The 26472-nt window shown below is 46.6% G+C and overlaps 1 protein-coding gene across 4 annotated transcripts in view; it reads left to right on the top strand.

The window, feature by feature from the left end:
- The first annotated feature begins 5859 nt into the window (after positions 1-5859).
- FHOD3 (formin homology 2 domain containing 3) overlaps positions 5860-26472 on the top strand; it is a 491472-nt gene continuing 470859 nt past the window's right edge. For all 4 annotated transcript variants that reach the window (XM_030810562.1, XM_030810561.1, XM_030810560.1 and 1 more), the window contains exon 1: positions 5860-6166. In XM_030810562.1, the coding sequence (XP_030666422.1) occupies positions 6002-6166 (165 nt within the window). In that variant the 5' untranslated portion in view covers positions 5860-6001. The remainder of the gene's footprint in view (positions 6167-26472) is intronic.

Below are 26472 nucleotides of genomic sequence, written 5' to 3'. Positions count from 1 at the left end.
TCTGGGCATGTCATGCTGCTGTGGAACACCACCCTTAAGATTCTTAGAAGCCCTTTTGTATAAATGAGAAGATCTGCTAGGCACTACCTTAAATCTATCTGAGACCATAACAAAGTGTCTTACAACTGAATTTTAACATTTTTTTTTCATAGCTATGGGGTCTTGCTCTGTCTCCCAGGCTGGAGTGCAGTGGTATGATCATAGCCCACTATAACCTTGAACTCCTGGGCTCAAGCAATCCTCCTGCCTCAAAAATGTGTTAGAATTTCCCACACTGGGAATTCCCCACGCTGGGAATTACAGGTGTGAGCCACTGCGTCCGGCCTACAACCACATTTTTAAACTGATCTTTACCAAGATTATTTCTTACTTTGAAGGTCTTTTGCTAACTGGAGAAACTGGGGATGAGAAATTATTTATTTTATAACCCAGCAAATTTTAACTACTCACTCTGTTTGCAAATAGAATTCATTGTAATATGCAGCTACAAGTACCCAACAGATACTTCCAACATACTGTCTAAAGATCTCCTTAGCCAAGTTTATAAGCTCATTAGTTACATTTTCTATCTTCCAAATTACTCTAGGCAATTGTCTTGTCAATTGTTTAATTGCTGCATAACTCAGGTAACCATTTTTTCCAGTCTTCAGTAGCAATTTCTTTACCAGGTTTCCTAGGCTAGACCTGGCCTCTTCACATGGTAGTCCCAGGCCAGCGTTCCAAGAGGGTGAAAGGAGATGCTGTAATGTCTCTTGAGGCCTAGTTTCAGAAGTCACACAATGCCACCTCCACCATATTCTATTGGTCAAAGCAAGTCACAAAGCCTCCCGAATTCAAGGAGTGGAGAGATAGACTTCACTTTGTGACAGGAGAAGTGGCAAAGTCATATTGGAAAATGGTGGGACTACAAGGGGTGGGAGGAATTATTGTAGCCATCTTTGCCAACAAAAGTGCCACACCAAGGCAAGTGCTAGGACAATGATTTAAGATTGTTTGAGACATAAAATTTTTCAAAACTTTATCCTTTCTCAGAAAGCTACTGTAGTATGTACTTACAAAAAATGGGAGTGTAAACTAAGAAATAATAAGATAAGTGAGCTGGGAACCAGGGGCACCTGCAGAAGAGAAAAGTCAAGAAAATATCCAGAGGATAGGGCTGAGGGAGCCACATTTCAAATTGGAGCAGGAGGATGGAATAGAACTGAAAGCTTATTTGACAATATTGAGAGAGGCATTTGTAGGACTGTTGCAGGATATGAGATGATTTAGCCAGCTGTTTAAGAAAAAATAATAATCAAATGAAAAAAATTGAGGCAAACATTAACTTGAGAAAAACAAAAAGTTGTACAAGAAACGGCATGTAATCCTGTACACAACTTGGCACAGATAGGAACAATATTAACATCATAAATTTTAAAATCACTGAATAAGAATTTGACTAAAATTGTGACAAAACAACATTGGAAAAGGAAATGGACTATAAAGAAGCTAAAACCCTCAGGTAGCATGACAGAAGGTCAGTGTATTATCTAAAATTGATAGATCAAAGTATAGCAGTGTACTCACATTATTTAGAAACAAGTGGCTCTGGAAAGTGTGTATGTTAAGTGGGGGTGTTGTAAACTGGGGTCAGATGTCTGTTTCTGATATCTTGTTATAACTTTTTATTACTCTTGGCCTTTTAAATTAAGATAAATCATTACATTACTAAAAAGAAATAATTTAAAAATTAGGCTGAGAAAAAAATTGGCTGTTAGAGGAAAAAAATATTAGTAAATTTTTGCCAAGGCAAAAATCCTTAAAAGAATTAAGGATAGCCTATATAATTAAAAAGTCTGAAGGTTTCATTTTAGGTGCTAGTCACTGAAGTCTTCAGATTAAAATTTAATAAGGCAAATTCCAATCCTGAAAGTCTTATAGTTAGTGGAGTAGGCATATACAAGCATACATTTACAATGTAACATGAAAAGTGCTACAGTAAGGGCATATATAATTTGAGACCACAGAAGAAAGACAGACAATCCTTGTTTGGGGTAAAGTTGGAGATGGCTCTCCAGAAGAGTTGACATTAGAAATGAGAATTGAAGGATAAGTGGGTTCAGCTGACTGACTAGATAGGAGAGAGCATTCTAGGTTTAGATGCTCACCATGAGAAAGCTCAACATGTCTGGGAAAGAGTAATAAGTTTGGCATGGCTTGAAAGCAGGTTGTGAAGCTGGGAATGACCAACCATAAGCCTGGAGTGGTAGACTGAGGCAGGTCTTAGAGGGCTTTGTGAATTGTGCTAAGGGGTTTGGAATGTAAGGATTTTACCCTGTGGTGTAATATGTCAAACACACATCTTAGAATGATCACTGGCTCTGGGGAAGCCAGTGGAAGACCAAATGCAGGATGCAAGTCTGGGGAAGTCATTAGAAGACTAGCATAGAAAGTGAGGGCTAGAGAGAAGGGAAGAATTGAGAAATATTTTAGAGGCTGATTCAGTAACAAGTCATAGTGACCAATTGCAAGATGCAGGAGTCAAAGATGACTTTGATGTTGATACATTCATTAGACATTTATTGTGTGTCTTCTCTGTGGTAGGCGTAGAGCTGAATATGGCATGGTTGTTGCCCAGAGGAGCTTTTTCTTTAGTGACAACACAGAGACTAAATTAACAGTAACCACAGCTGTGGTGTTCTATGCTCTAAGGGCTTGGAGAGCATTGGAATCAGCAGACAGGCAGGTAAAGCAGTCTGGCAGACGGCAATCTTGCGGAAGAGTTTCTGGATGGGCAACCAGGTTGGGGTGTTGGGTTGAATGTGTAATTGAGTATGATGTGGTAACCAGGATAGGGATGTTGAGTTGCCCAGTGAAAATCAGAGCCTAGAAGTGAGGAGAGAGACTCTGTGAGTATAGATTTGGATGCCATATGCACGCAGGTTGAGGAGGGTTGAAGCCAGGAAAACCTAGAGGAAATGTGAACAGGACCAGGAGGAGGATGAAGCCCAGAAAGACTTGAGAAGGAGCTGTCAAAGGAGGAGGAGAACCTACAGTGGGTAGAGCTATTGAGCTGAGGGGGTAAGAGTCTGAGAAAAGAATCATCCATGTGCCATGGTGACAGATGCTGCCAAGAAAGTGGGTAGCAGGGCCAAGGTGTCCTCCAGGTAAGAAAATTAAGCTGGCATTGATGATCTTAGAATGGCAGGAAGAGGTTTCCTTCCAGATGTCATGGGGTATGGAGAAAAGGTGATGAGGATGCTGAAAAATGAATATGGCTCTCTCTCAGAAGTTGGTTAGGAAGTGATGATGAGATAAGCCAGGGAGCTAGAGTGAGAAGTGGGCTTCATAAAGATGCAGCTTTTAAGATCGAAAACACTTGAGTATTTATTCTCATTAGGATTGAGTACATAACTTATGGGGCCCAGTGCACGACAAAAATGCCAGGACTCCTTAAAAAAGTATTTAAAAAATTCAAGACAACAATAGCTAAACATTAAGCCAATTTGGGACCCTTTAAAGTGCAGAGCCCTGTGTGGCTTCAATAGTTTCACATCAGGAAGCAGGCCCTGGTTCTCAGGGTAAGGGGCCAGGGGAGGAAGGTGGAAGTGGGTGGATCAGTGATAGAGCCCCAGGCAAGACCAAGTGGGATGAAAGGGACCCAGGGTCCAGGTGGGGGCAGAGCCTTGAATGGGAGGAAAAGTATGACTTTGGTCACCTTCTGAGAAGTGGGAGATGGAAGATGGAGAGGAGATGGAAAATAAGATGAAAGATGAAGAGGAGAGGGTGCTGGAAGTCATTCTGGAGAAATTATTTACCTTATTGACTAATTTCTGAGTGGAGGAAAGGGGCAGAAGCTTGCAGCAGCATCAGTGGAGTAAGAGGCTGAGGGGCTTTGGGGTGGAAGTGGGGCACTGAGTGGTCCCACTAGCAGCAGGCACTTGGTAGATGGGGCGGAAGCAAGCCAGGTACCAAAAGGACAGGTGGGAGTGAAGGAGGGGTGTGGAGAGGAGGCCCCTGAGGGGATGGGCTGGGATCCGGGTTGGAAAAGTGATAAGAAATGGGGTGGCCAGGACTGGAGGGCTCTCTCAGTGAGGAGGGAGGTGGACGTGAAGGTGGAAGTGCAGGCGGCCCATCTCAGAGGGGAAGAATTCCTGCGTTTAGTATTCTGGCCGTGAGGAGATGCGGAAGTTGGTGGAGGTCCAGTCTAGAGCAGGGGTCCCTAACCCCGCGGCCGCAGACCGGTACTGGTTCGTAGCCTGTTAGGAACCGGGCCACACAGCAGGAGGTGAGCGGCCAGTGAGCGAGCATTACCGCCTGAGCTCCGCCTCCTGTCAGATCAGCGGAGGCATTAGATTCTCATGGGAGCGAGAGCCCTATTGTGAACTGCGCATGCGAGGGATCTAGGTAGCGCGCTCCTATGAGAATCTAATTCTTGATGATCTGAGGTGGAACAGTTTCATTCTGAAACCATCTGCCCTCCCTCCCCCAAACGTCCCCCACCCCCCGCCACTGTCCGTGGAAAAATCGTCTTCCACAAAACCGGTCTCTGGTGCCAAAAAGACTGGGGACGGCTAGTCTAGAGGATTCATTCAAAGAGTTAAATAACAAAGCAAGTAGAGCTAGAAGTTCGTCTGGAAGGAGTAGAAGTGTCCTGGAATTATTATTTTAAGACCAGGCATAAGTGTGTATGTGTGGCAGGGAAAGAGATCACGGAGAGGGAGAGGTTAAAGATGTGGGTGAGGCTGCTAAATAGGGATAAGGGTTTCTTTTCCCTTGAAACCAGAGGAAAGGGAGATAGACGCGTTATAGAGTCGCCTTGAAAAGAAAGACTCGGATGTTAAGAGAGACTGGGTGTTATGAGGGCGATCTATATGAGGGAGGAGGGACCAGGAACTTGGCCGTGGCCTGGGAATAGGGAGAACCGTGAATTTTTCTTGAAAACGAAGGGGGTCGCCCGTGAGCAGCGAGGAGAGCGGTGGTAGGCAGCGCCGAGTCTCGAGTCTCGCCGCTCCCGCCTGGCAGGGGCGGGCAGGACGCAAACCTTCCTTCCCAGTCCCTCGGTTACCAGGGCATCCCCGGCTCTCCGCAATTCGGGGACCTTGCCAGAAGGGCTCCCACCTCCCCAAGCCCCCACGGCCCCACAAGGTCCAATTAGGGCTTTCGGCGGCCTAACTGGGGAGAGGCCGTGGTGATGCAGAGGTTTAACCAGCATCCGCCGGGCGCCCCGGGGTCCAGGCCCGGCGCTGGAGTCCCGCAGCGAAGCCTCGCAGCCCCCATGCCTCTCGCCTCTAGGCTTGTGCCCTAAGAGCGGCCTGGGTTCCCTGGCGCACCCTCCTCTTTCTTAGCTTCTTTGTCCCTAAGGGAAACCTCCCCGTACCCTTAGGTGGGGCTCCCGGTCACTGCCACCACCCCTCTTGCTGCCGAAGCCGGCTCCCTGGCCTCCTGGTGCCCTGCCGGGGTATTCCAAACCTGGGCAGCAGGAGCCGGCCGCCGCCGCCTTCATCTGGAAAGGCTTAAGCCCTCTCCGGGTGGGGAGGAAGTCAGAAGGCCGCCTGTCTCCCCGTCCCCCAACCCCCCAACTCGGTCCTCCAGGCTCCGAGGGGTGCAGCTCGGCCCGGGGCCGCGGGGCGCACGTGCAGCAGAGTCTGGCCACCGGGTCTCCCCGCCCCGCCTCCGCCGCCGGCCTTTGACGCAGGGCTGCGGATGCCGCGCGAGCCGTCTCGTTTGCACTTTCCCGGCTGCGATCCGGTCGGTCGGGGCAGCCCGGCCGGGGGTAGGGGACCCGGAGGAGGGGAGGAGCCGGAGGGAGAGGGGAAGGAGGGGGCCCACCGGCCCCGCCCCCGCCCCGCCCCCCGCGGCCGGAGCCCGGGCTGCAGCCGGGCGCGCCGGAGCCTGCGAGCCCGCGAGCCAGCGAGCCAGCGAGCGGCGGCTGCGGCCTCCCCTGCGCGCAGCAACCCGGGCGTCCCGGCCCGCGGCCCCGCTAACCCCGGGGCCCGCGCCCCCGCGGCAGGGATGCATCATGGCCACGCTGGCTTGCCGGGTGCAGTTCTTGGACGACACGGACCCTTTCAACAGCACCAACTTCCCCGAGCCCAGCCGGCCGCCGCTGTTCACGTTCCGCGAGGACCTCGCGCTCGGCACCCAGCTGGCTGGCGTCCATCGGCTGCTGCGGGCGCCGCACAAGGTACGGCCCGGTGGGGTGGGCTGGGGCCCCTGGATTCAGCCCCCTGCCGCGGTGCGCGCCGGGGTGGGGCCCGGGGCTTCGCGGGCCCCCTGGGCTGGGCTGGGCGCGGCCCCGGGGGACCATCGCTCGAGGGCAAATCCCCCTCCCCGTTAGACAGAGGGGCTCGAGGCACCCGCTGGTTGGCGCAGGACCCTCCGGGGCGGGCGGGAAGGAACAGCCAGAGCCGGGGGCGGGCGTGGCAGAGCAGGTGCCGAGCCGGTCCGAGGCGGGATGGAGAAGGCTCCCCGGAGCCGCGCCGTTAGCTCGGCCGGGTGGGCGGGGTGGGTCTCGGACGCGGGCAGTCGGCCTCGGCACTCGGGCGGGCACCAAGCGGGGCGCGGGAAGAAGCGGGGCGCCGCGAGACTCAGGTCCCTTGGAGGAGAGCTCTGAGCGACGGCCGGGACAAAACCTCTCTCAGGCCTCTGGGGCTGCTGCGGGCGGCCACGCGACCCTCGCGACAAAGCACGCTTCCCGGCGACACCGCCTCCTCCTTTCCCCGGGGGCGCCGCGGAGGACGCCGGCCGCGCACTGCGATAGCGCTCAGGGTATCCCCCTTTTCTTCTGAGAAGCAGGTGGCCTTGGGAACCTCCGAGGAGCAGTCGCTGTGGGAGGAGGGGCGGGGGCGCGGAGGGGCAGCGCGCTCACAAAGCTTCAGCTTGGCAGCCCGAAATGAGTGTCCCCTGGGAAGAATGGCTTCTCAGTCTACCCGTTAGAGAGGTTTTTTTTTATTTTTATTTATTTATTTTTATTTAAATAAAACCTTTTGCAGGAGGATAGGCCTCTTGCAAAGCATTTGTTGCAAAGAGCTGGGTATTGAAAGCTAATCATTTTGTTACCTAGGAAAACCCTTACTCTCAATTAAACAGATTGAATGCAGCTTGCAAAATTACCTTCCCAGTATGTTTTCTGCCTAGGATTCATATCAAAGCTTGGAGATGATTTATTTCTTGAGGGTCGACATTGATAGATATTTGGAAGAGATAAGCGTCGATGCCCAAAAGAACAAAATTGATTAAAAAAAAAAAATCCTCGGATTGCAGTATGATGTTGACCTGCTTTGCAAGTAGAGGAAGAGGTTGGTTGTGTGAGGAAACTGGTGGACTTTAGCAGGGTAGTTTCCTCTCTATTAGTGTATCAGTACTTTCCTCCTCTACTTAATTAGTAACGTTTTCAGGAATAAGGAATGGGGCATTTCCAACTCATTCTCTCCTGGTTGGTTCAGGACGGATACAGTCGTGGAAACCTCTCTGGCCACAAAAGCACATTTGATTGGGAGACAGAGGGTCATCATCATCCAGAGTGATGTATTCTGGACTCAGCTGATCAGAATCACTTTTGTAAATTATTTGGTTCTTCTCAATTAGTTGATTCAGTGAAAAGTTTTCAAAGAGCTTCTTCTACATCATGATTATTCAGGCCACTATGGTCTCTGATTACAGTGATCTTTTGTTGAAACCACCAAAGGCTCATAATTGTGGCCCCGTGACCTTGAAGTGGTTTCCTTGGATTTCAAACCTTATATACATGGGTTGACCTTTCAAGCTGGGAGCTGCAGTATGTTTTAATGTTTCCATGGAACAGCCCCACAGTCTTGATCCTGGTCTGGTAGGAGAAAATCCTGATGCTCCTCCACTGACCCCCTCCTCACCCCCAACTAGAAGCCCCAGCAGAGCGGTTGCACTGGCTGGCAGAACTTTCTAAGGTGTCCCTTGTGGAATGAACAGAACCAGAAGAGGTTCTACAGAGACCCTTGACCTTTGTTTTGGGGGCCAGCCAGCCTCAGTCTCAGAATCTTTTGCCCAAAGACCCCTGCAGTATACTTAGATGTCTGTCATTGTTTTTCCCATCTACAGCAGAGTAAGCAACCGACTTTATTGATGAGGGTTCTGTAAAGCAGAAGTCAGGGCATTTATGTGCCTAGGTATACATTCATATTGTTAAGATGATACTAATTTCCATCAGAGAATCTTAAAATTGGATGATCCACCTGTGATAGAAACAGCTGGAGTTTCAAGCACCTGGCATGTAGTGTATGCCCCACCCAGGCTCTGAATGCATGGTTTCCTTTCATACTACACAGCTCCATAAAGTAGCGACTTTGATTGTCCCTATTTTAGAGATGAGGAAAGTGAGGAAGAGTGACTAAATAACCCACTTTTTGTGCTGGAAGTGCGGAACTGAGATTCAAACCAGCCCTCTGTGACTCAGGGCATCAGTGCTGTTCTGTTCTGGGAACCAGGTATATGGTTGTGGACAGAAGCCATGCCTCCCGGGCTTCTGTTCCATTAACTGGAGGGGTTCACCCCATCACCTTCAAGGGCCAAGCACTTTTAGGCCTGGGGACAGGTGAATGTTATAAATGACTAAAAGCCTTGAGGTAGAATTCCTGGCCTGGCACAGAGTGCATAGTCAGAAGTGGGAACATATAGTTATCAATTCTGCGGTGAATTAGCTATTGGGGGGTCCGTTGACCTGGGTGAGCTATCATCCCAGGACCCTGCCACCAGTGAGGCTTTTTGGGCCACAGGGCATGCTTCTTCCATGTCCCACAGAGCCTGGTATTGACAAGAAGTGGAGTTCTGTGCAGGGAGTGCATTCTCAGTGGTACAAAGAGGGTAGAAGCATGAGCGTGGGACAGACAGACACTCAGAGTGCCCTCAGCTCTCCTGCACATTCAAGTCCCTGAGGGAGTCAACTTTGTGTGTGTGTGTGTGTGTGTGTGTGTGAGACAGGGTCTCACTCTTGACACCTACACTGGAGTGCAGTGGTGTGATCACGGCTCACTGCAACCTTGACCTCCCTGGGCTCAGGTGATCCCTCCCACCTCAGCCTCCTGGGTTGCTGGGACTATAAGCATGCACCACCACACCTTGCTAATTTTTGTATTTTTTGTAGACATTGGGTTTCACCACGTTACCCAGGCTGGTCTTAAACTCCTGAGCTCAAAGTGATCTGCCCACCTCGGCCTCCCAAAGTTCTGGGATTACCAGTGTGAGCCACCGTGCCTGGCTGGGAGTAAACTTTTGACTGAAGTAGGTCACATATACAAAAAAGTGTACAGGGTGTAAGTGTGCAGTTGGGTGAATCTTCTTAAAGTAAATGTACCTGTGTAGGCAGCGCTGAGAAGACCCCCTCAGAGGGTCCTAATTTTTAAAGCTCTCCTAGGGATTCTCCTGTGCTGGCAACCTTTGAACTGGACAACCTTTCAGGCCTTTCCTGGCTGAAACTTGAGTGTGGACATCTTTTCTTAACCTAATGATGTAGTAATTTAGTTCACGTCTGCTGACTCCATTAGAAGTTGAAGTTGTTCATTGAATAAAATTGTCATCTTATGCAAAAATAAGAGATTGTGCTTATTATGCTTTATCATTTTTTATTTCTTAAACTGATACATTATTTTAAAAAACCTTCATCTGCTTATAGTAGTTCTAGGGAATATGATTTAATAAACATCAGTTTTCTAACAAAAAGTTCAAATCAGATGCCATATTCTCACTGGGGAGATGTTCATTTTGATGGTTATATGTTCTAGGTTGGGCTAAGCAGACATTTAGTTTTTGTTTTCAAATGCTGCAAAAGTAGATGTTTATTTCTGGCTTAATATTTTAAAAGAAAAATGGTAATTATAGGAGTTCTAATTTAGAAAAACCTCTGCAGTAGCATTCATAGAATCATAGACCTTTTAAAGCTTAAAATGTGTTTGGGTTGATTTATGCTACTGGCATTTAATGATCTAAGGATTCTTTTTTCACTTTGATAGACAACACTGGAACTGTAGAATATTTTTACAAAAAAGTGATGACTTTTTTAGTATACATGTTAAAATGACAATTATTACTTAATCATTTAATTCAGGAAATGTTTTGTTGCCTAGTGAGCTGGACAGAGTGGAGTTATAATAGCTGTCATGTCCTAGCCATTTGCCTGAGCTGAGAACCATCCTAGAGGGACATCAGCTTACCAAGCCCATGGCCATTCCAGGGCGAGGTACTGATACTGTTGCAACTCATAGAAGGAGAGACCAAGATTGGAAGGAAGTCACCTGGTCACACAAGTGAGAAGTTCCGAGTTGGCCTGTGACAGCGGGTCTAAGCTCTTAAGGACTCCACTTTTGTGTCCTGAATGTTCTCCTTCTAGGCAGCCTGTCCATATTTCAGCGTGCATCCTCTCATTGGATTAGCCTTGAGTGTACTGTGTTCATTCCTTTCTCACTGCCCTTGTCTTTGTGGTTGCCTCGCTGCCTCAGCTATCCCATCTGTAAGCAGCTGATTGCAGTGAGGATTAGAATCTAGCTACTCCAAGTGTGAGCTGTGTTTCACCTGAGCTGTATTAGAAATGCACACTCTCAGGTGCTGCCACCGCCCCTCCCCCCCAATCTGCTGAATCACAACATGCGTTTCACCAAGATGCCCTGGTTATTTTTGTGCACACTGCAGTCTGAACAGCATGGATTACAGGTGATTTAGGTCAGGCTCTCAGTACATGGGGGTTCTCACTGTCTGCCCTGTTTTCAGATAACTTCCCTGAGGGAGAAGACCTGGCTGTTCAGTTCTCTGGTGTTTCCCTCGAAGCTAAGTAGTGCTAAGATAGAATGTGCACTAAATTGATTGATTGGTGTTAGTTTTAGAACACAAATCCACTGGTATTATTGCACTAATGAATTTCCACCTTAATCCTCTTAAGGGACACATCTGTTTGCTACATTACATTAAGATTTTTAGAAGATGAGATCATTAGTAAACTTGGCAAGTGTGTTGTGTCATAGTATCTTAGGACAACACTGTTTTAAGAATGTTGTATGAACAGCTAAGAGTGTCTCCATGTAAGCAGAGTCAAATCTGACTCCATTGTAATTAGCTCAGTTGGTTGGAGCCTCGCTATTGAGATCAGGATCATGGGATTGAACCCTTCATGGGTCAGTTGGCTTTGTTTCATGCATGGCCACAGACCATATCGGTAACCTAGCCAGACATCCAGCAGGTGCCGTCATGGCCCCTTGCAAGGATCTGGGTTGGAATAGACTGGCATCAATCTTTGGGAAGGAAGGGGCTACTATGTCATGAACTTATGCTGGAGGCTGCACTGTAGGTCTCCATGTGTAGCATTATGTATCCTCACAACAACTCTAGCAGGCAGACAGATGAGGAATCCCCAATTAACAGATGGGGAAACTGAGGCACAGGAGGTTAAGCAGGTTGCCTAAGGCTATACTGCGTTTAAGTGATGGAGCTAAGATTTAAGGTCATCTTTTCTTTTTCCTCCAAATCCTGTTGTTAACTGTGTCCCATTATTAGAAAATCAGCAAACCCATGCTCTCTGTGCATTGCCCTTGCATGCGGCTGCCTGTCACAGTGCCGTGATTTAAGTGGTTGTGCTCTGGCAAGTCCTCCCAGGGTTGATGCTCTGTGTCTGTGCGTTTTGTCCTCGGAGTCCAACCTGAGTCCCTCTGGAAAACAACAGGACTGCCATTGCCCTCCTGCTCTGGACTCTGAAATGTTAGTTCTTAATAGTGTCGACTTTAAAACTGATTAACATGCTGAGGCCAACTCAGGAACAGCCCTCCCCCACCCTCCTTTTCTCTCCGTATTTTATCTCTCTCTGAAGATGATACTTTTGAACACTTGGGAACTTTTCTGTCTTCAGAGGACAGCAATCACCTGCTCCAGGAAACCTCCACACCTCATCTCTCAATGACACTGCTGTTGCCTGTGGCTGGCTTAGAGGCATAACTGGGTCCTCCTCTGCTGGCCATTTTCAGAGTCTTGGGTTTGTCAGCATCTGCTCCATTAGAGAGACAATCAGAAGATTTTTGGGGGTGAAGGGGAATCTGGGGGACTGTTTCTGAGCTTTGTTGTGAACTAAGTTATAAAGAATGGGGAAAATTAAGTTAAAGTGAATGTTAAGCTTTGACAATCAGCACAATCCAGATTGTGAGAAATTACAGTTTCTCCAACAAATAAATTGCAAAAGAAAGAAAAAGATGGAAGGAAACCTTAGATGAAAAGAGATTGAAGAGATACATCAACCAAAGGTAATATGTGGCTGTGATTGAATGCTGATTCAAATACATTATAAAATAAATATTTGAGATCACTTGAACATTTGAGCAGTGATATTTAATATTAAACTTATTAATTTTAAAGTGTGATAATAGTATTGTGGTTAGGTTTAAATAACAGTTTATGGCTTTCAGAGATACATACTGAAATTATATGATGTCTAGAATTTGCTTCAGAATAATTCCAGATAAGAGACAAGTAGGTGAGTCAATATATGGATGGAACAGGATAGACTGTGAGTTAAAGTTGGATTATAGGTTTGTGGGGAGGGGTCATGATACTACTTTCTATACTTGTGCATATACTGAAATATTTTAATAAAAGAGCTAAAAAAATTAGGTTACAGTTCCAATAGTCCCCTTGGGATCAGAGCTCTTTCATTAAGTGTTACTGTATGATCTGAGTGTGTTTTCTATGGCTGAGATGGCTAACCATCAGTAGATTTTTTTTTCATACCTCCACTGATACTTTGCTTCCCACCCTGATTGTTGTGTTCTCCTTAGAATCTTAGAAAAACAAGTGTAGGACATCTGTCTTTTTATGTTCAGGGTGTCTTTCTAGGCTCAATCAATTCCCACGATGAAGTAAACAATTGTCAGTTACATAAACTATTAGCTTAGTAAGCGAAATGCTAAGGTAGAGATATTATACCTGTGGTTTCAGTATATGCTCCTAAATTTTTATCACTAAACTGTGAAGTTGCTAAGGCTATAATAAATGATACCAATATATAAAGGCACTCAGTTTCCCAAGGCTGTTGATGCCCATGACATGCCTGCATAGCCACACTGGGGTGTTGTCCAGTTCCCAGTAAAGCAGCTCTGCCTCCGCCTTCAGTCTGCCTCAGAAGAGGTTCTCAGTTTACAGTGAATGGCAGTGATGCTGTAATGTACGTGAAAATGTAAGTTGATTGTATACCTTGGCACCCTTATAATTACAGTCGACATTGATTTTCTATGGGCAGATAAACTTATTTATGAATTAACTGTTAAGGAGTGAGGAAGATCAATTATTTTTTGAAAAAAAAAATTACCACCAATCAGCAAAAATACATACCCAGAAGTTTCTCTGTTTTTAGACACACATAGTAACAAATGGAATCTACATTGTATCTATTTACAAACTGGAAACATCCAACTCCTCTTCACCAGTTAGTTTTGTAATCTGGATATTAAAATGTTAGACTCCAAGGAAAAATGTTTAGAGTTTAATGTTAGAAAAGAAAATCTTAAAATTTTTGATCGACTCAAAAAAAGGGAAAATGTTAAACAACTTGCAGTTCAATATAGAAAGGTATTCCTAGACTTGGCAAGAATGAAACAAATTAGTTTCTCATTGAATATCTTTAACATTCTTGAAGAAGAGAAAACCAAGAAGGAAACTCCTTTGGTGCTGAGATGCCTCATCATGCACTGATTTTTATAGCAGAGAATGAAATGCCAGATCTGTAACCAGAGTGTGTGGGACAAGCCCAAGATTTTTTTAAGTTCTCAGAATAGAAGATAACCAAGGCATCTTCTGACTGCTTGATCAGAGCCAAAGAGTGGCTTGGGGTGTATAGCAAATGAATTGATGGGCAAACACTACCAGCTTGCATGGCTGGACACTGACAGGCTGGAGACTCTGAGTAGTGGGGTGGTCCTTGGGGGAGAGAATGAGGAGGAGCGTCCCTCTGGCTAAACCAGAGCCACACACAGCCTGCAGCCAATCATTGACCACAATTTTGACTAAAGAAGTTTATACCAGTTGCATTTTATATCACTTTAACAATTGTTTGCTTTTATGATTTGAGATCACCTTCCTCAACCCTCCCAGAGTCAATGAAAATGAGCACGTGGTGACACTGGGGTTGAGACAAGTGGTTGATAGAATACTGTCCCCCTCCTATGTCTGTAGTGTGATTAAATGAAAGCAAAATGAAATATTGTTAAGGGTGCTACACCCTAGAAACCTAGCATTTAACCCTTCTGAACAATAAGGAGGAAACTTATTTCTGGGAGTCTTAGTGGCTGTGGTCCTCTGATTTCATGACATATGTGCTTGCAGCTGGAAGGGCATGGTCACTGGAGCCCCTGGGAGAGCAGCCAACAGAGGGGACATTTGCAGTGTCCAAGTGGTGGGGAGTGTGGAGGGCTTGGAGCACAGTCTACAGTGGCCCCTCGGAAGTGCCTCACTCCCACAGCCTCGAGTGTGTTTCTGGGCTCTGGGCTCCACTGTCTGTCTAGGGGTTTGTGTGCTGACATTGCACTGTCTTACTCACTATAGTTTACAGTAGGTCTTGATGATGTCTGGTGGGGTGGAGGCTTCCTGCTTGCCTTAGAACATAGCCATTAATGGAAAGAGAGGAAAAGTTAGAACCAGATATGTTCCATTCCGTGATCTTAACATAGACCAACAAGCTAGGCAACCAACTTGTGTGACCAGCCAAAGAGGAAAGAGACATTTAAAAAATGAGAGTCAGGTCATATCACTCCTCTGCTCCAAACCTCCCTTAACCCTCTTGCCATTCAGGGCAAACTCCAAAGTCCTTGAGTAGTTGGTCCACTTCTCCATGAGGGCAGAGTTTTTTGTTTTGTTTTTGTTTTTTTAAATCTGTTTTGTTTACTGGTGCAGCCCAAGAGCCTAGAACAGTGTCTGGCACATAGTGAGTGTACAGTAAATATTTACTGAGTGAGAGGATAACCGTGATTTAGAGTTAGAAGGGAGGAAGAATAGTCTGCTCATCCCAGCCATCTCCCTGCAGAAGTCCCTTGTGTAAAGCCTCTGCTAGGAGCACCTCCTGACTTCTTCATGTATCATAGTGACCAGTTGCCCTCCGGCCTTCGAGTGTAGCCTTTCCCATTTTTGAGCTTTATTTTTTATTTTTCTGAGACGGAGTCTTGCTCTGTCGCCCAGGCAGGCATGCAGTGGCACAGTCTCGGTTCACTGCAGCCTCCACTTTCCAGGTTCAAGCAGTTCCCCTGCCTCAGCCTCCTAAGTAGCTGGGAGTACAGGCATGTGCCACCATGCCTGACTAATTTTTGTATTTTTAGTAGAGATGGGGTTTCACCATGTTGGCCAGGCTGGTCTCGACCTCCTGACCTCGTGATCTGCCCACCTCGGCCTCCCAAAGTGCTGGGATTACAGGCATGAGCCACTGCGCCTGGCCTGAGCTTTATTTTTTAGAAGTCCATTTCTCCCTAATTTGTACTTGGAGAGATGGGTCCTCATATCCCCACAGATGGGGATGGACATGGCCCTTGAAAATTAATTGGTTGTGCCCAAGAGGATGGAAATAGGGTGGATAAGCCACAAGAACCATGACCCCAGGGTTTGGTCACGGAGTGATCTGTGACCTACAACCTGCAGATAGTGTCTACAGGGGGCTGCTGGAAGTGCCATACCTGTTACCTTCCCCTGTGGTGGCAGAAGTAAAGAGCTGTTTTATGTCCATGAGAAAGCTGTGTAATATGGACTGTTTTTATTACTCAGATCAGTATGTGTTTATTGATGTGCATGTGTCTTGTACTCTAAAGCATCTTCACACTGTAGTTCCATGCAGCTGTCCACTTAAACTGTGTGTGTGGACTCAGGATGACTTTGCTAGAGAGAGGTTACTACTGACAAAGCTAGACTCAGGGAAGGAAAGACTAACAAACAAGGATTTCTCCCTTATACAACAAAGAGCCCGTCATAGAATGAACACATGGATACATTCAGAGACTACAGAAAAGCACATTGAAGAAATAAAAATCACTTTTCTTACCACCCAAAGGGAACCACTCTTAACACTTTCGTGTCTTGCCAGAATTTTAACATCTATTCATAATAGTATCTGAATACTTTCCCAAGTCATTAAATATTCTTGGAGCATATCATCTTTAATGACAGTTTGGTAATCCAGTCTATGTATGTACCATGATCCATGTAACCATTGTTCCCAGGTTCCATGAGGGAAAGTGCTCTTTCTTCTTGAATGTTAAATTTGTCCATGCTTAGTACTTAATACATATTCGTTAAATGAATGCATGAATGATTGAACTATTGGAGGTTTAGGTAGTTGCCAATAAGGAAAATACAGATAGTGCTATAATACATACTTGCAGAAAAATAAATCTTTTTTCTCATATTTGATTACTTCCTTAAGATGAATTCTCAATGTTTAGTTGCTGAGTTGAAGGGTAAAGATTTCATCTTGGATAGGAGCAGTTTCCCTCATTTTAAGCATTGGAGGTAGCTGGAAAGATGGTCTCTAAATCCATTTGGGGCAGGTGAAGAGCCAGGCCAAGTTATGAAGCCCAGCTCCAACCTGACTTCTTCCTTTCTTTGTGCAGCTGGTATCACCTCCAAGACTGACACTTGAACTCAGAATACCACCAGGTGGGATTCAGAGATGATTGTTAAAACCGCGAATAAATTACGTGTATGTATCCCATTGTCTCTACCCATTTTGAAGAACAAAACTCATTCTAGGCTTTCCTGGCCATCCCCCAGACACACCCAGGCTGTGCACTGAGCACCTTTGGACCCAGGACACTGTGGGTCTCACTTCATCCTGTGGCTGCGTCCCTCCACCAGATGTAAAGCCCTAGTAGCAGGAAGCACATTAACTTACCTTTCATTTCAGAGTTCCTAGGACAGGGTCTGTTATATAGTAAGCCCCAACAAATTTTTTTTGAATATTTGCAAGAATGTTAAATGGAAAAAATGCAATATATGTTAATATATATGATGATTGCAGCAATAGGAAAGTGTCTGTAGGGTGGAGCCTTAGCCTTCAGATCCCTAATCTGTCGCCATGATTTGTGGATGTTACAACTCCTCCCCCACACTGTAGGTGAGTGTGGTAGAACCGACTCTTCAGTGTATCAAAAACTTGTTTCTGGCCTTCTCCCTACTGAGTTCATGCTAGATCCTCCAACAGGAAAGTACAGCTTGCAAGGAAGCCCCATGTTGGCAAGAGAAGGCAGCCTGTCTTGGATGGTGTGGGCATGCCTGGGGGCTCTTGTGGGTGGGGTGGGTATTGGGGTCTTCTCTTATGGAGGGAGACCAGGCCAGACTTAAGGCCTGCAGTTCACGATGGGGAAGTACCAGCTCATGAGCTGGGTGCTCTCACCTGTACTGTTCCTAAGCCTTGTTTTCCGTTCCTGCCCATGCTGAGCGGAGGGGAAGAGCATTGTGAGCTTGTGTGAGGGGGAGGGTCCCTGAGGCAAGTGTGGCCACAGTGGTTGCAGCAGCTCTGATTAGTGGGAAATTCCAAGAGGAAGGTAGATCTGGGGAGAAAGGAGTGATGGCTGCAGAGTCCAACTGCCCTTCTTCCCACACACGGAGATTCTGCCTTTTGCCAACCGTGGAGGCTCTGGGTAGGAGATTTTATTTCAGGTGATGGCGCTCACCTTCGAGGGATCTGTTACTCCTTCCCATATCAGATCATAGCTTCAGGCTGCAGGAGGACTCAGGCAGGCTCCTGACCACAGCTTCCGTGAGTCACCAGACACCGGCAGTCCAGGAGCGTCTGAGCTGCCAGTGCCCGGAAGTGGGAGAGGTTATCCAGTCTTCCTGCGGCTCCTCCATCCAAGCTCAGCGGCACCATGTGCCTGGGAGCAGGGAAAGGAGAGCTGTTGGGCAGTCCTGTCCAGAACAATAGTCAAGGATACGAGTGGTTTTTTGTTCCCAGAACTGAGTGCATTTTTGTGGACAGTGATTCATTACAGAATACGCCAGTACTAGAACCACAGCATGTCTGTGCAGTTTACCAGGCACTGGGACATAGGTTAGCCTGGTTGATCCTCACACAACCCTGAAAGAGGGCAAGTGGGGCATTTGGGCCTCCATCTCAAAGGTGAGAAAATGAAAATCAGTTGGTTCATGATCAATGCACGGTAACCACCCCTCACAGGGTGAAAAAATGAACTCAGTACGTGGCTTCTGTTGTTCAGGCCCAGCTCTCTGTCTCCATCTGTCAGAGATAAGCCTGAAGGATGTGTGTTGACACCCAAAGAAGTGTGCGGAGTGAACATAGTCAGAGAAAAATGTAAGCTGAGTTGACATGACAGTAAATGGAACAAGTTGGTGCTTAGTTTTACACAGGCTGGGGAGTAGAGCTTGGCTATGCGGGAAGCTTTATTTCTATCAATGCTACTGATCCCAGGAATGTGAAAATGATCTCCTTTATTATGATGATGGGCTGGGGAAGTAAGGCATAAACATAATGCAAAGTGAAGTAACAACTGAAGGCAGCATATGACTCATGTCAAAGTGTGACATAGGCCTGTGGGGCTATAGAAATGTCAACTTGGGGCCGGGTGCAGTGGCTTATACCTGTAATCCCACCACTTCGGGAGGTTGAGGTGGGCAGATCACCCGACGTCAGGAGTTTGAGACCAGCCTGGCCAACATGGCGAAACCCCATCTCTACTAAAAAGTACAAGAATTGGCTGGGCATGGTGGTGGGTGCCCGTAATTCCAGTTACTCAGGAGGCTGAGGCGGGAGAATTGCTTGAACCTGGGAGGTGGAGGTTGCAGTGAGCGATGATCGTGCCACTGTACTCCAGCCTGGGCAACAAGAGTGAGACTCCATCTCAAAAACAAACAAACAAACAAAAAAAAACAACAAAGAAAAAGAAATGTCAACTTGGGAAAAATCCACGTGGACTGCATGGCCTGGAAAGCCTCGTGGAGAAGGAGGGTGGGGTTTCAGTCGGTGAAAGGGAGGTAAAGGGCACCTGGTACAGGTGAGACGGATAGGATGTGGGAGTCAGGATCAGGCTCCAAGGCTCTGGGTAGGTGAAGATAGCCCCCTGGAGGGATGTGACCTGCAGCAGTGGGCCTGGGGGCTAAGCTAATATATGGGCTTGACTGGGGAGCAGGGGCTATTGTCAATGACCACAAACTGAATAAAAAATTATTTTCATTTCATGTAATAGAAACGTGACAGAAAAGGAAAGGAAGAGGAAAGACAGGAAGAAATAATTACAAAAAAGATGAGAGAAAGAGAATTGGGGCGGCCGGGCGCGGTGGCTCATGTCTGTAATCCCAGCACTTTGGGAGGCCGAGGCAGGCGGATCACGAGGTCAGGAGATCGAGACCATCCTGGCTAATACAGTGAAACCCCGTCTCTACTAAAAATACAAAAAATTAGCCGGGCGAGGTGGCCGGCGCCTGTAGTCCCAGCTACGCGGGAGGCTGAGGCAGGAGAATGGCGTGAACCCCATGGGGCAGAGCCTGCAGTGAGCCGAGATCGCGCCACTGCACTCCAGCCTGGGTGAAAGAGCGAGACTCCTTCTCAAAAAAAAAAAAAAAAAAAAAAAAAAAAGAAAGAGAGAATTGGGGCAAAGAAGAAAGGAGATGGATGGAAGGGGAGTCACTGAAAGGCCACCTATATAGAGAGCATGGGAGGAGGAAAGGAGACAGGGACAAGTCTCAGGATGCATCTGGGCAGGGAGGGCGGGGACCCCTGCTGTTCATAGTCCCAGCCACTGCTAATTCCTGGTGAGCTGATTATCAAGTGTTAGCCAGTGAGGGCTTACGATGTGACCCTTTCTGGGAGCTTTCTCTCCTTCCTCCCTTTCACAGATGTTCATGGGTGTCTGCTTGATGTCAGACTCTGTTGGTCCACAGAGTAACACAAATAAATGACACCAAGGGCTGGCAAAATGGTGCTAGGCTCCATGTCAGACAGACCTGAGCTCTGTGTTTCTAATGAAATCTTCAGACAGTAGCACCTCCCTCATGGGCTGTTGTGGACAAACACAAGGTCCTCATATTTTTTGTATGTCACAGGAGCATGCATGGCCTCCAGCCCCAGGTGCCATGTGCAGTGGTGAGCCATGCCTGCCTCAACCTCCACCTGCACCCACGTGCCCTGCCGTGCCCTCTTTGCTGATGGGGGGAGGGGGGCAGGTGCGCCCCTTCTTCTGGCCATGCCAGCCCTTTCCCGCTGTGTCTTCACCCTCTCCTTCCCTCTGAGATCCTCCCATTAGCATTTAGGTGGGCTAAAGCCTCTTTTGTCCAGAAAGTCTGTCCTCCCTGGCCCTGGGCCCAGCTGTCTTTCTTCTGCCCTTCATCCCTCAAGCCTCCCAGACCTGTCTAAGCCCCACTGTCTTACCTTCCCCCCGCCCTGTTCCCTCCCAGTTCCTGTCACTACTGCAATAAAACTACTTTTGCTAAGGTACTTGTCTTTAAATCTAGTAGACACTTTTCCATTCTTGACTTATAGAATCTCATAGCAGCAATTGCTGTTTCTGATGGTCCTCTTTGAGGAATGCTTGCCGTTCTGTTTGATGGTGCGACATTCACCTGCCCTCTCTAGTCTTTCTCAATCTTTCTGCTCCCTCTGCCTTTTTGAATGTTGGCCTTTCTCAGGTTTCTGTTCGAAGACCACACCTCCTCCTCACAGTCACCCTCTTTGTCCTGGGTGGCTTTGAGGGCTTTCTGACGACCCCTGAGAGCTGACCCCTGGCTCAGCTCTCTCTGGGCTCTGAGGCCAAATACGCAGCTGCCGTTTGGACAGCTCCTCCTGGATGTCCCACAGGCATTGAACCTGCCCCACATCTAGATCAGATCTTGTCATCTTCCCACAGACCCATACTGCCTCAGCAAGGAGCATTGCCAGCCAGTTGCCCAAACCAACTGAGAACCTCTCCCCAGCAGCAATCCCCGCTCTGTCAGAATCACGTTCTGTTGATTATCCTGCCTCTTGGAGCCTACCTGCTTCTCCCTCTGGTCCATGTGTCATCCATGGCATATGGAAAGTGCTCAATAAATATTTATTGAATGAATGGGAAATAAGTTAATGTTTGAGAAAGTATCAGTCACATGGGGATTGCTCAGAAAATGTGGGTGCCTATATTAATTATCTATAGCTATGAATAAATCACCCCAAACGTAGTGGCTTCAAACAATCATATTTATTATCTCTAACGGTTTCCTTGGGCCATGAATTTGAAGGCAGTTCCTTGGGTGGTCCTGGCTCAGGGTCTGTCATGAGGGTGCAGCCGGATCATGGCTGGCCGTGGTATCATCTCAGATTTCTTCAGTCATATGGCCAGTGCCTGGGCTGGGAAGTGCCAATAGCTGGGAGCTCCTCGGGCGTCTCTCCATATGTCAATGGTCTCTCCCCAAGGTCTCTCTAGTATGGTGTCCTCAGGGTAGGTTGGACTTCTTATGTGGCAGCACCAGGCTCCAAAGTGAGAGGTCCAGGCGGGTGCCTGTTCACCCTGTCTAGCCACATGCTCTCGCTGTACTCTACTTGTTAGAAGTGAATCACCAGGGCTGGCCCACATTCAAGGGCAAGGGAGAATTAGATATCATTGTTTTATGGGAGAATTGCCAAAGAATTTGTGAACTTAAAAAAACCTTCATATTTGGTAAAATTCACTTTTATTTTTGGTGCACAGTCCTAAGAGTTTTCGTATATGCATAAGTTTTTGTAACTGCCACCACTAACAGGACACAGAACAATTCTAGCAACCTAAAGAATTCTCTTGGGCCACCCTTTTGTAGTTGTGCATTCTCAGAGGCCACTGATCTGTTTTCTTTCCCTGTAGTTTTGCTTTTTCCAGAATGCTGTATGAATAGAATCATTTTATGTGCAGCCTTTTGAGACTGGCTTCTTCACTCTGCACAGTGTCCTTGAGATCCAAGTTGTTGAGTGCTTCAGGAGTTCCTGTCTTTTGATTGCGGAGCAGTTTCCCCTGGTGTGGATATCCCACAGTTTGTTCATCCATTTACTCACTGAAGGACACCTGGATTGTTTCTGGTTTTTGGTGATTATGAATAAAGCTGCTCTAAACATTTGCATGGAGATTTTGTGTGAACCTAAGTTTTCATTTTTCTGTGGTAAATACCTAGATTCTTTATTCAGCAGATAATTACCTGGCTCTCTCCTTAGCAGGGCAGTCAGGAGGTTTCTTATTTGGCAAGTTATCCTTTGTCCGAAGAATTTGTCTTTTTTTTGTTTGTTTTTGTTTTGAGACAGAGTTGCACTCTGTTGCCCAGGCTGGAGTGCAGTGGCATGATCATGGTCACTGCAGCCTCAACCTCATAGGCTCAAGTGATCCTCCAGCCTCAGTCTCCTGAGTAGCTGGGGCTACAGGCATGAGCCACTGCACCTGGCCTATCAGAAGAATTTGTTATTTGGGTCTCTGAACTTCATAATATAAGCACTTTTTAAAACACTGCGCTCAAAAAAGATCATTCATTTAGATATCTTGTTTGTTCTTAATTCTTATGCCTCCCAAAGCCCTGTTGTGGATGAATTGCGAGGCAAAGTACTGGCGTCCCATGCCTCATGGCCTCATCATCCTGGGCTCTGACGTCACCCTGGCTCAAAACCCTCATTTCACAACTTTACACAGGGACAACGCCTATGACAGAGCTGTGTGAGAATCACTTCTCAATCCCCATGGAGCACAAATCACCAGCCATTTTATCAATTAGCAAAACGGTGTAAACAAGCAAAGCAGCAAGTGGCACTAGAGGAATTAGAGTTTGAAAGGTGCACTGTGATCATTGCACACAGAGGTGACGTGAGCAGTAATGGAGGAATGCAGCCGAGTACATGTGGCTTTCTCTGTCACATCAGAGAATAGAGCTTTAGAGGAGGAGGTGGAACAATGGGAGGGGAACAGATATTTAAGAAGTTCAGGGGCTAGAGTATTAGATGTCTGGTTTTTGAGTGAGTTTTATCTTCTCTTTGCTGAGGGAAAGTAAGGGTCCTAAGGTTGCCAAGGCCTCCAGATGGCCCTCCAAGGAGCCCCCTCATCAGGGCATCTTACACTTTCAATGTGTGCAGCCTGGGGACCTGCCTCAAATGAAAAACCAGAGTCCATCTTTCAGCTCTGTTTCTATTCTGCCTCCTTGTCTAGGGATCCTGACTTTCCTTAGGATATTAGAGTACATTAGGTCAAGGCCTAAGTGAGGGAGATCTATGTGGTTCTCCAACTGCCTTTAAAAATCGAGGATGTTAGCACTTGCATTCCTGAGGAACACACAAGGAAGTTAAATGTGCAATCAAGCTTGACGTCCGAGGAAGTCTTTCACTGACTCACAGAGCAGAACTCTGTGAGTTCTGATTCTGAGTCAGGTTCTCTGCAGAGCACTTGGAAATCAGAGAAGAATAAAGCATGGTCCTCGTCTCCAGGAACTGATAGGCTGTGATGGTGTCAGGCTGGCCTGGTCTCTTAGCCTACTCTTCTAATAGGCATCACTTTATTTCTATGAAACATGAACTCAGAGTTCCAAATAGTCGATTCATATTGAACTTTTGAAAGACACCTGTGCATAATGTAGGGACTGTGCTTTCGCAGGAAATTGTGACTGGCTTATGTTTAGTGAGTTTCATTAGAAACTAGTTTACATGGAGATGTTTAGGACATTGACCTCAGTCTCTCTCCATTTCCAGGCCTTTCCTGGCCTCAGCCTGCCTCCTTGGCCACCCAAGAGCTCTGGATCCCAGATCTGCTCCCTGTGACCAAAGTCTTTCCCCTCTGATATGACACCCTCACCTTGAGATTCTTGATTCTCTTGTTCCACCCAGTGTAAGAAGTTTTTATCAGGTTCTCTTTTGGATGAAACTGGGGGCCTCCTGCAGAGGGCATGTGGGGGTTAAGGGGTCCTGGGGAGCTCTGGAACATCCTGAGATTTTGAATATTGCTTGTAACATTAGAGTTTGTGAACGGTGCTTTGGTTAAAGGCCTGGCCTCACAGCAGCAATGAGGGAGCACTTAGATCAAAGCCCAGAACCTGTGTGCTCACATGCCCACCACGTGAATTCCTCTGGCAGCCTGCCTTGCACCAGGCCGGGGGAGAGGACCCCAGATCTGTGATGTCCCAGTGAACCCCAGCAGTGCTGAGCACTCAGGCAGACACTCCATTATGTCTGCTCACAGACCCGACTTTTGAAAATGTAATTTTGATTACCTGATTGGTGTCTGTGACTCCTGCTTGGTGCGCCCTCATGAGTGCTGTGATTTGCTAGGCCCTGAAGTGGCAGCTCTCTGCCTGCTGCTGCCACTGCATGGACCGTTCTGTGGCTGAGACAGCCATGAGTAAGACCAGAGCTAATCCTCGGGGAGTGGGAGGGAGAAGGAGGGGTGGCCCCAGGCCTGAGATTTCTTTGTGTCTCAGGGCTCTGGTATCTTTAAGCTTCTTTTCTTCCCCCACTTTCTCGGAGAGAAAAAAAAAAGTTCCTTGACCGGCCTGGTCCCTAAAGCAGAATGCACCAGCTCTGTTAAATTAACATATGTAGTTCTGCAAAGTCTAAACAGTTTAAATTTCATTATTCTAGGCAGTATTTGTCAGGTTGCCAAAGCAGGGGAAATCTGTGAGGGGACAAGGAGAAGTTTAGCCCCATGCATGCCCAGGATGGTACTTTGCTTCTGCCTCCTGGGGTGTGTAGGGGAGAAAACTGGAGCTCCTCAAGAGGGTCTACCACATTTCACCAGCATTTGTTCACCAGCAAAAAGGGCACTGCCGAAATTCTACTGCATGAGTCACTGGGGTTAAAAATCCCTCAGATGGATAGCGAGGTCACCTTTTGTCCTTTTGAGCTGTCTATATATATTCCAAAATATATCTTGGTCATTTTGATTGGTCATTATTGATTGAAGGGCCTTTGGTGTCATTAGTGTTTTAATAGTTTCTGATCAGTTTATTTAGGGCTCTGAGTAATCAGCAGCTTGAGGATGGACCCGATAAGGCAAACTATAAGAGCCCACCCCAGCGCCTGTTGTTCTGCAGCTCTGTTCCTTTTAGGGGTGGGCTTCACTTTTTTTTTTTTTATTTAAGTTCTGGGGTACATGTGCACAACGTGCAGGTTTGTTACGTAGGTATACATGTGCCATGTTGGTTTGCTGCACCCATCAACTCATCATTTATATTCGGTATTTCTCCTAATGCTATCCCTCCCCAGCCCCCCACCCCCCGACAGGCCCCAGTGTGTGATGTTCCCCTCCCTATGTCCATGTGTACTCATTGTTCAGCTCCCACTTATGAGTGAGAACATGCAGTGTTTGGTTTTCTGTCCTTGTGATAGTTTGCTGAGAATGATGGTTTCCAGCTTCATCCATGTCCCTGCAAAGGTCATGAACTCATCCTTTTTTATGGCTGTGTAGTATTCCATTGTGTATATGTGCCACATTTTCTTTATCTAGTCTTTTATTGATGGACATTTGGATTGGTTTCAAGTCTTTGCTATTGTGAATAGTGCCACAATAAACATACATGTGCATGTGTCTTTATAGTAGCATGATTTATAATCCTTTGGGTATATACCCAGTAATGGGATCATGGGGTCAAATGGTATTTCTGGTTCTAGATCCTTGAGGAATTTCCACACTGTCTTCCACAATGGTTGAACTAATTTACAGTCCCACCAACCATGTGAAAGTGTTCCTGTTTCTCCACATCCTCTCCAGCATCTGTTGTTTCCTGACTTTTTAATGATTGCCATTCTAACTGGCATGAGTTATGATTTGCATTGTGGTTTTGATTTGCATTTTTCTAATGACCGATGATGATGAGCATTTTTTCATATGTCTGTTGGCTGCATAAATGTCTTCTTCTGAGAACTGTCTGTTCATATCCTTTGCCCACTTTTTGATGGGGTTGTTTGTTTTTTTCTTGTAAATTTTGTTTAAGTTCTTTGTAGATTCTGGATATTAGCCCTTTGTCAGATGGATATATTGCAAAAATTTTCTCCCATTCTGTAGGTGGCCTGTGCAGTTTGCTGATAGTTTCTTTTGCTGTGCAGAAGCTCTTTAGTTTAATTAGATCCCATTTGTCAATTTTGGCTTTTGTTGCCATTGCTTTTGGTGTTTTAGTCATGAAGTCTTTGCCCATACCTATATTCTGAATGGTACTGCCTAGGTTTTCTTCTAGGGTTTTTGTGGTTTTAGGCCTTACATTTAAGTCTTTAATCCATCTTGAGTTAATTTTTGTATAAGGTATAAGGAAGTTTCAGCTTTCTACATATGGCTAGCCAGTTTTCCCAACACCATTTTATTAAATAGGGCATCCTTTCCCCATTTCTTGTTTTTGTCAGGTTTGTCAAAGATCAGATGGTTGTAGATGTGTGGTGTTATTTCTGAGGCCTCTGTTCTGTTCCATTGGCCTATATATCTGTTTTGTTACCAGTATCATGCTGTTTTGGTTACTATGGCCTTGTAGTATAGTTTGAAGTCAGGTAGCGTGATGTCTCCAGCTTTGTTCTTTTGGCTTAGGATTGTC

This window comes from Nomascus leucogenys, chromosome 4, assembly GCF_006542625.1.
Source record: "Nomascus leucogenys isolate Asia chromosome 4, Asia_NLE_v1, whole genome shotgun sequence".
NCBI classification, from domain to species: domain Eukaryota; kingdom Metazoa; phylum Chordata; class Mammalia; order Primates; family Hylobatidae; genus Nomascus; species Nomascus leucogenys.
The sequence above is the reverse complement of the archived record's forward strand: the minus strand, read 5'-3'. Positions and strand labels throughout refer to the sequence as shown.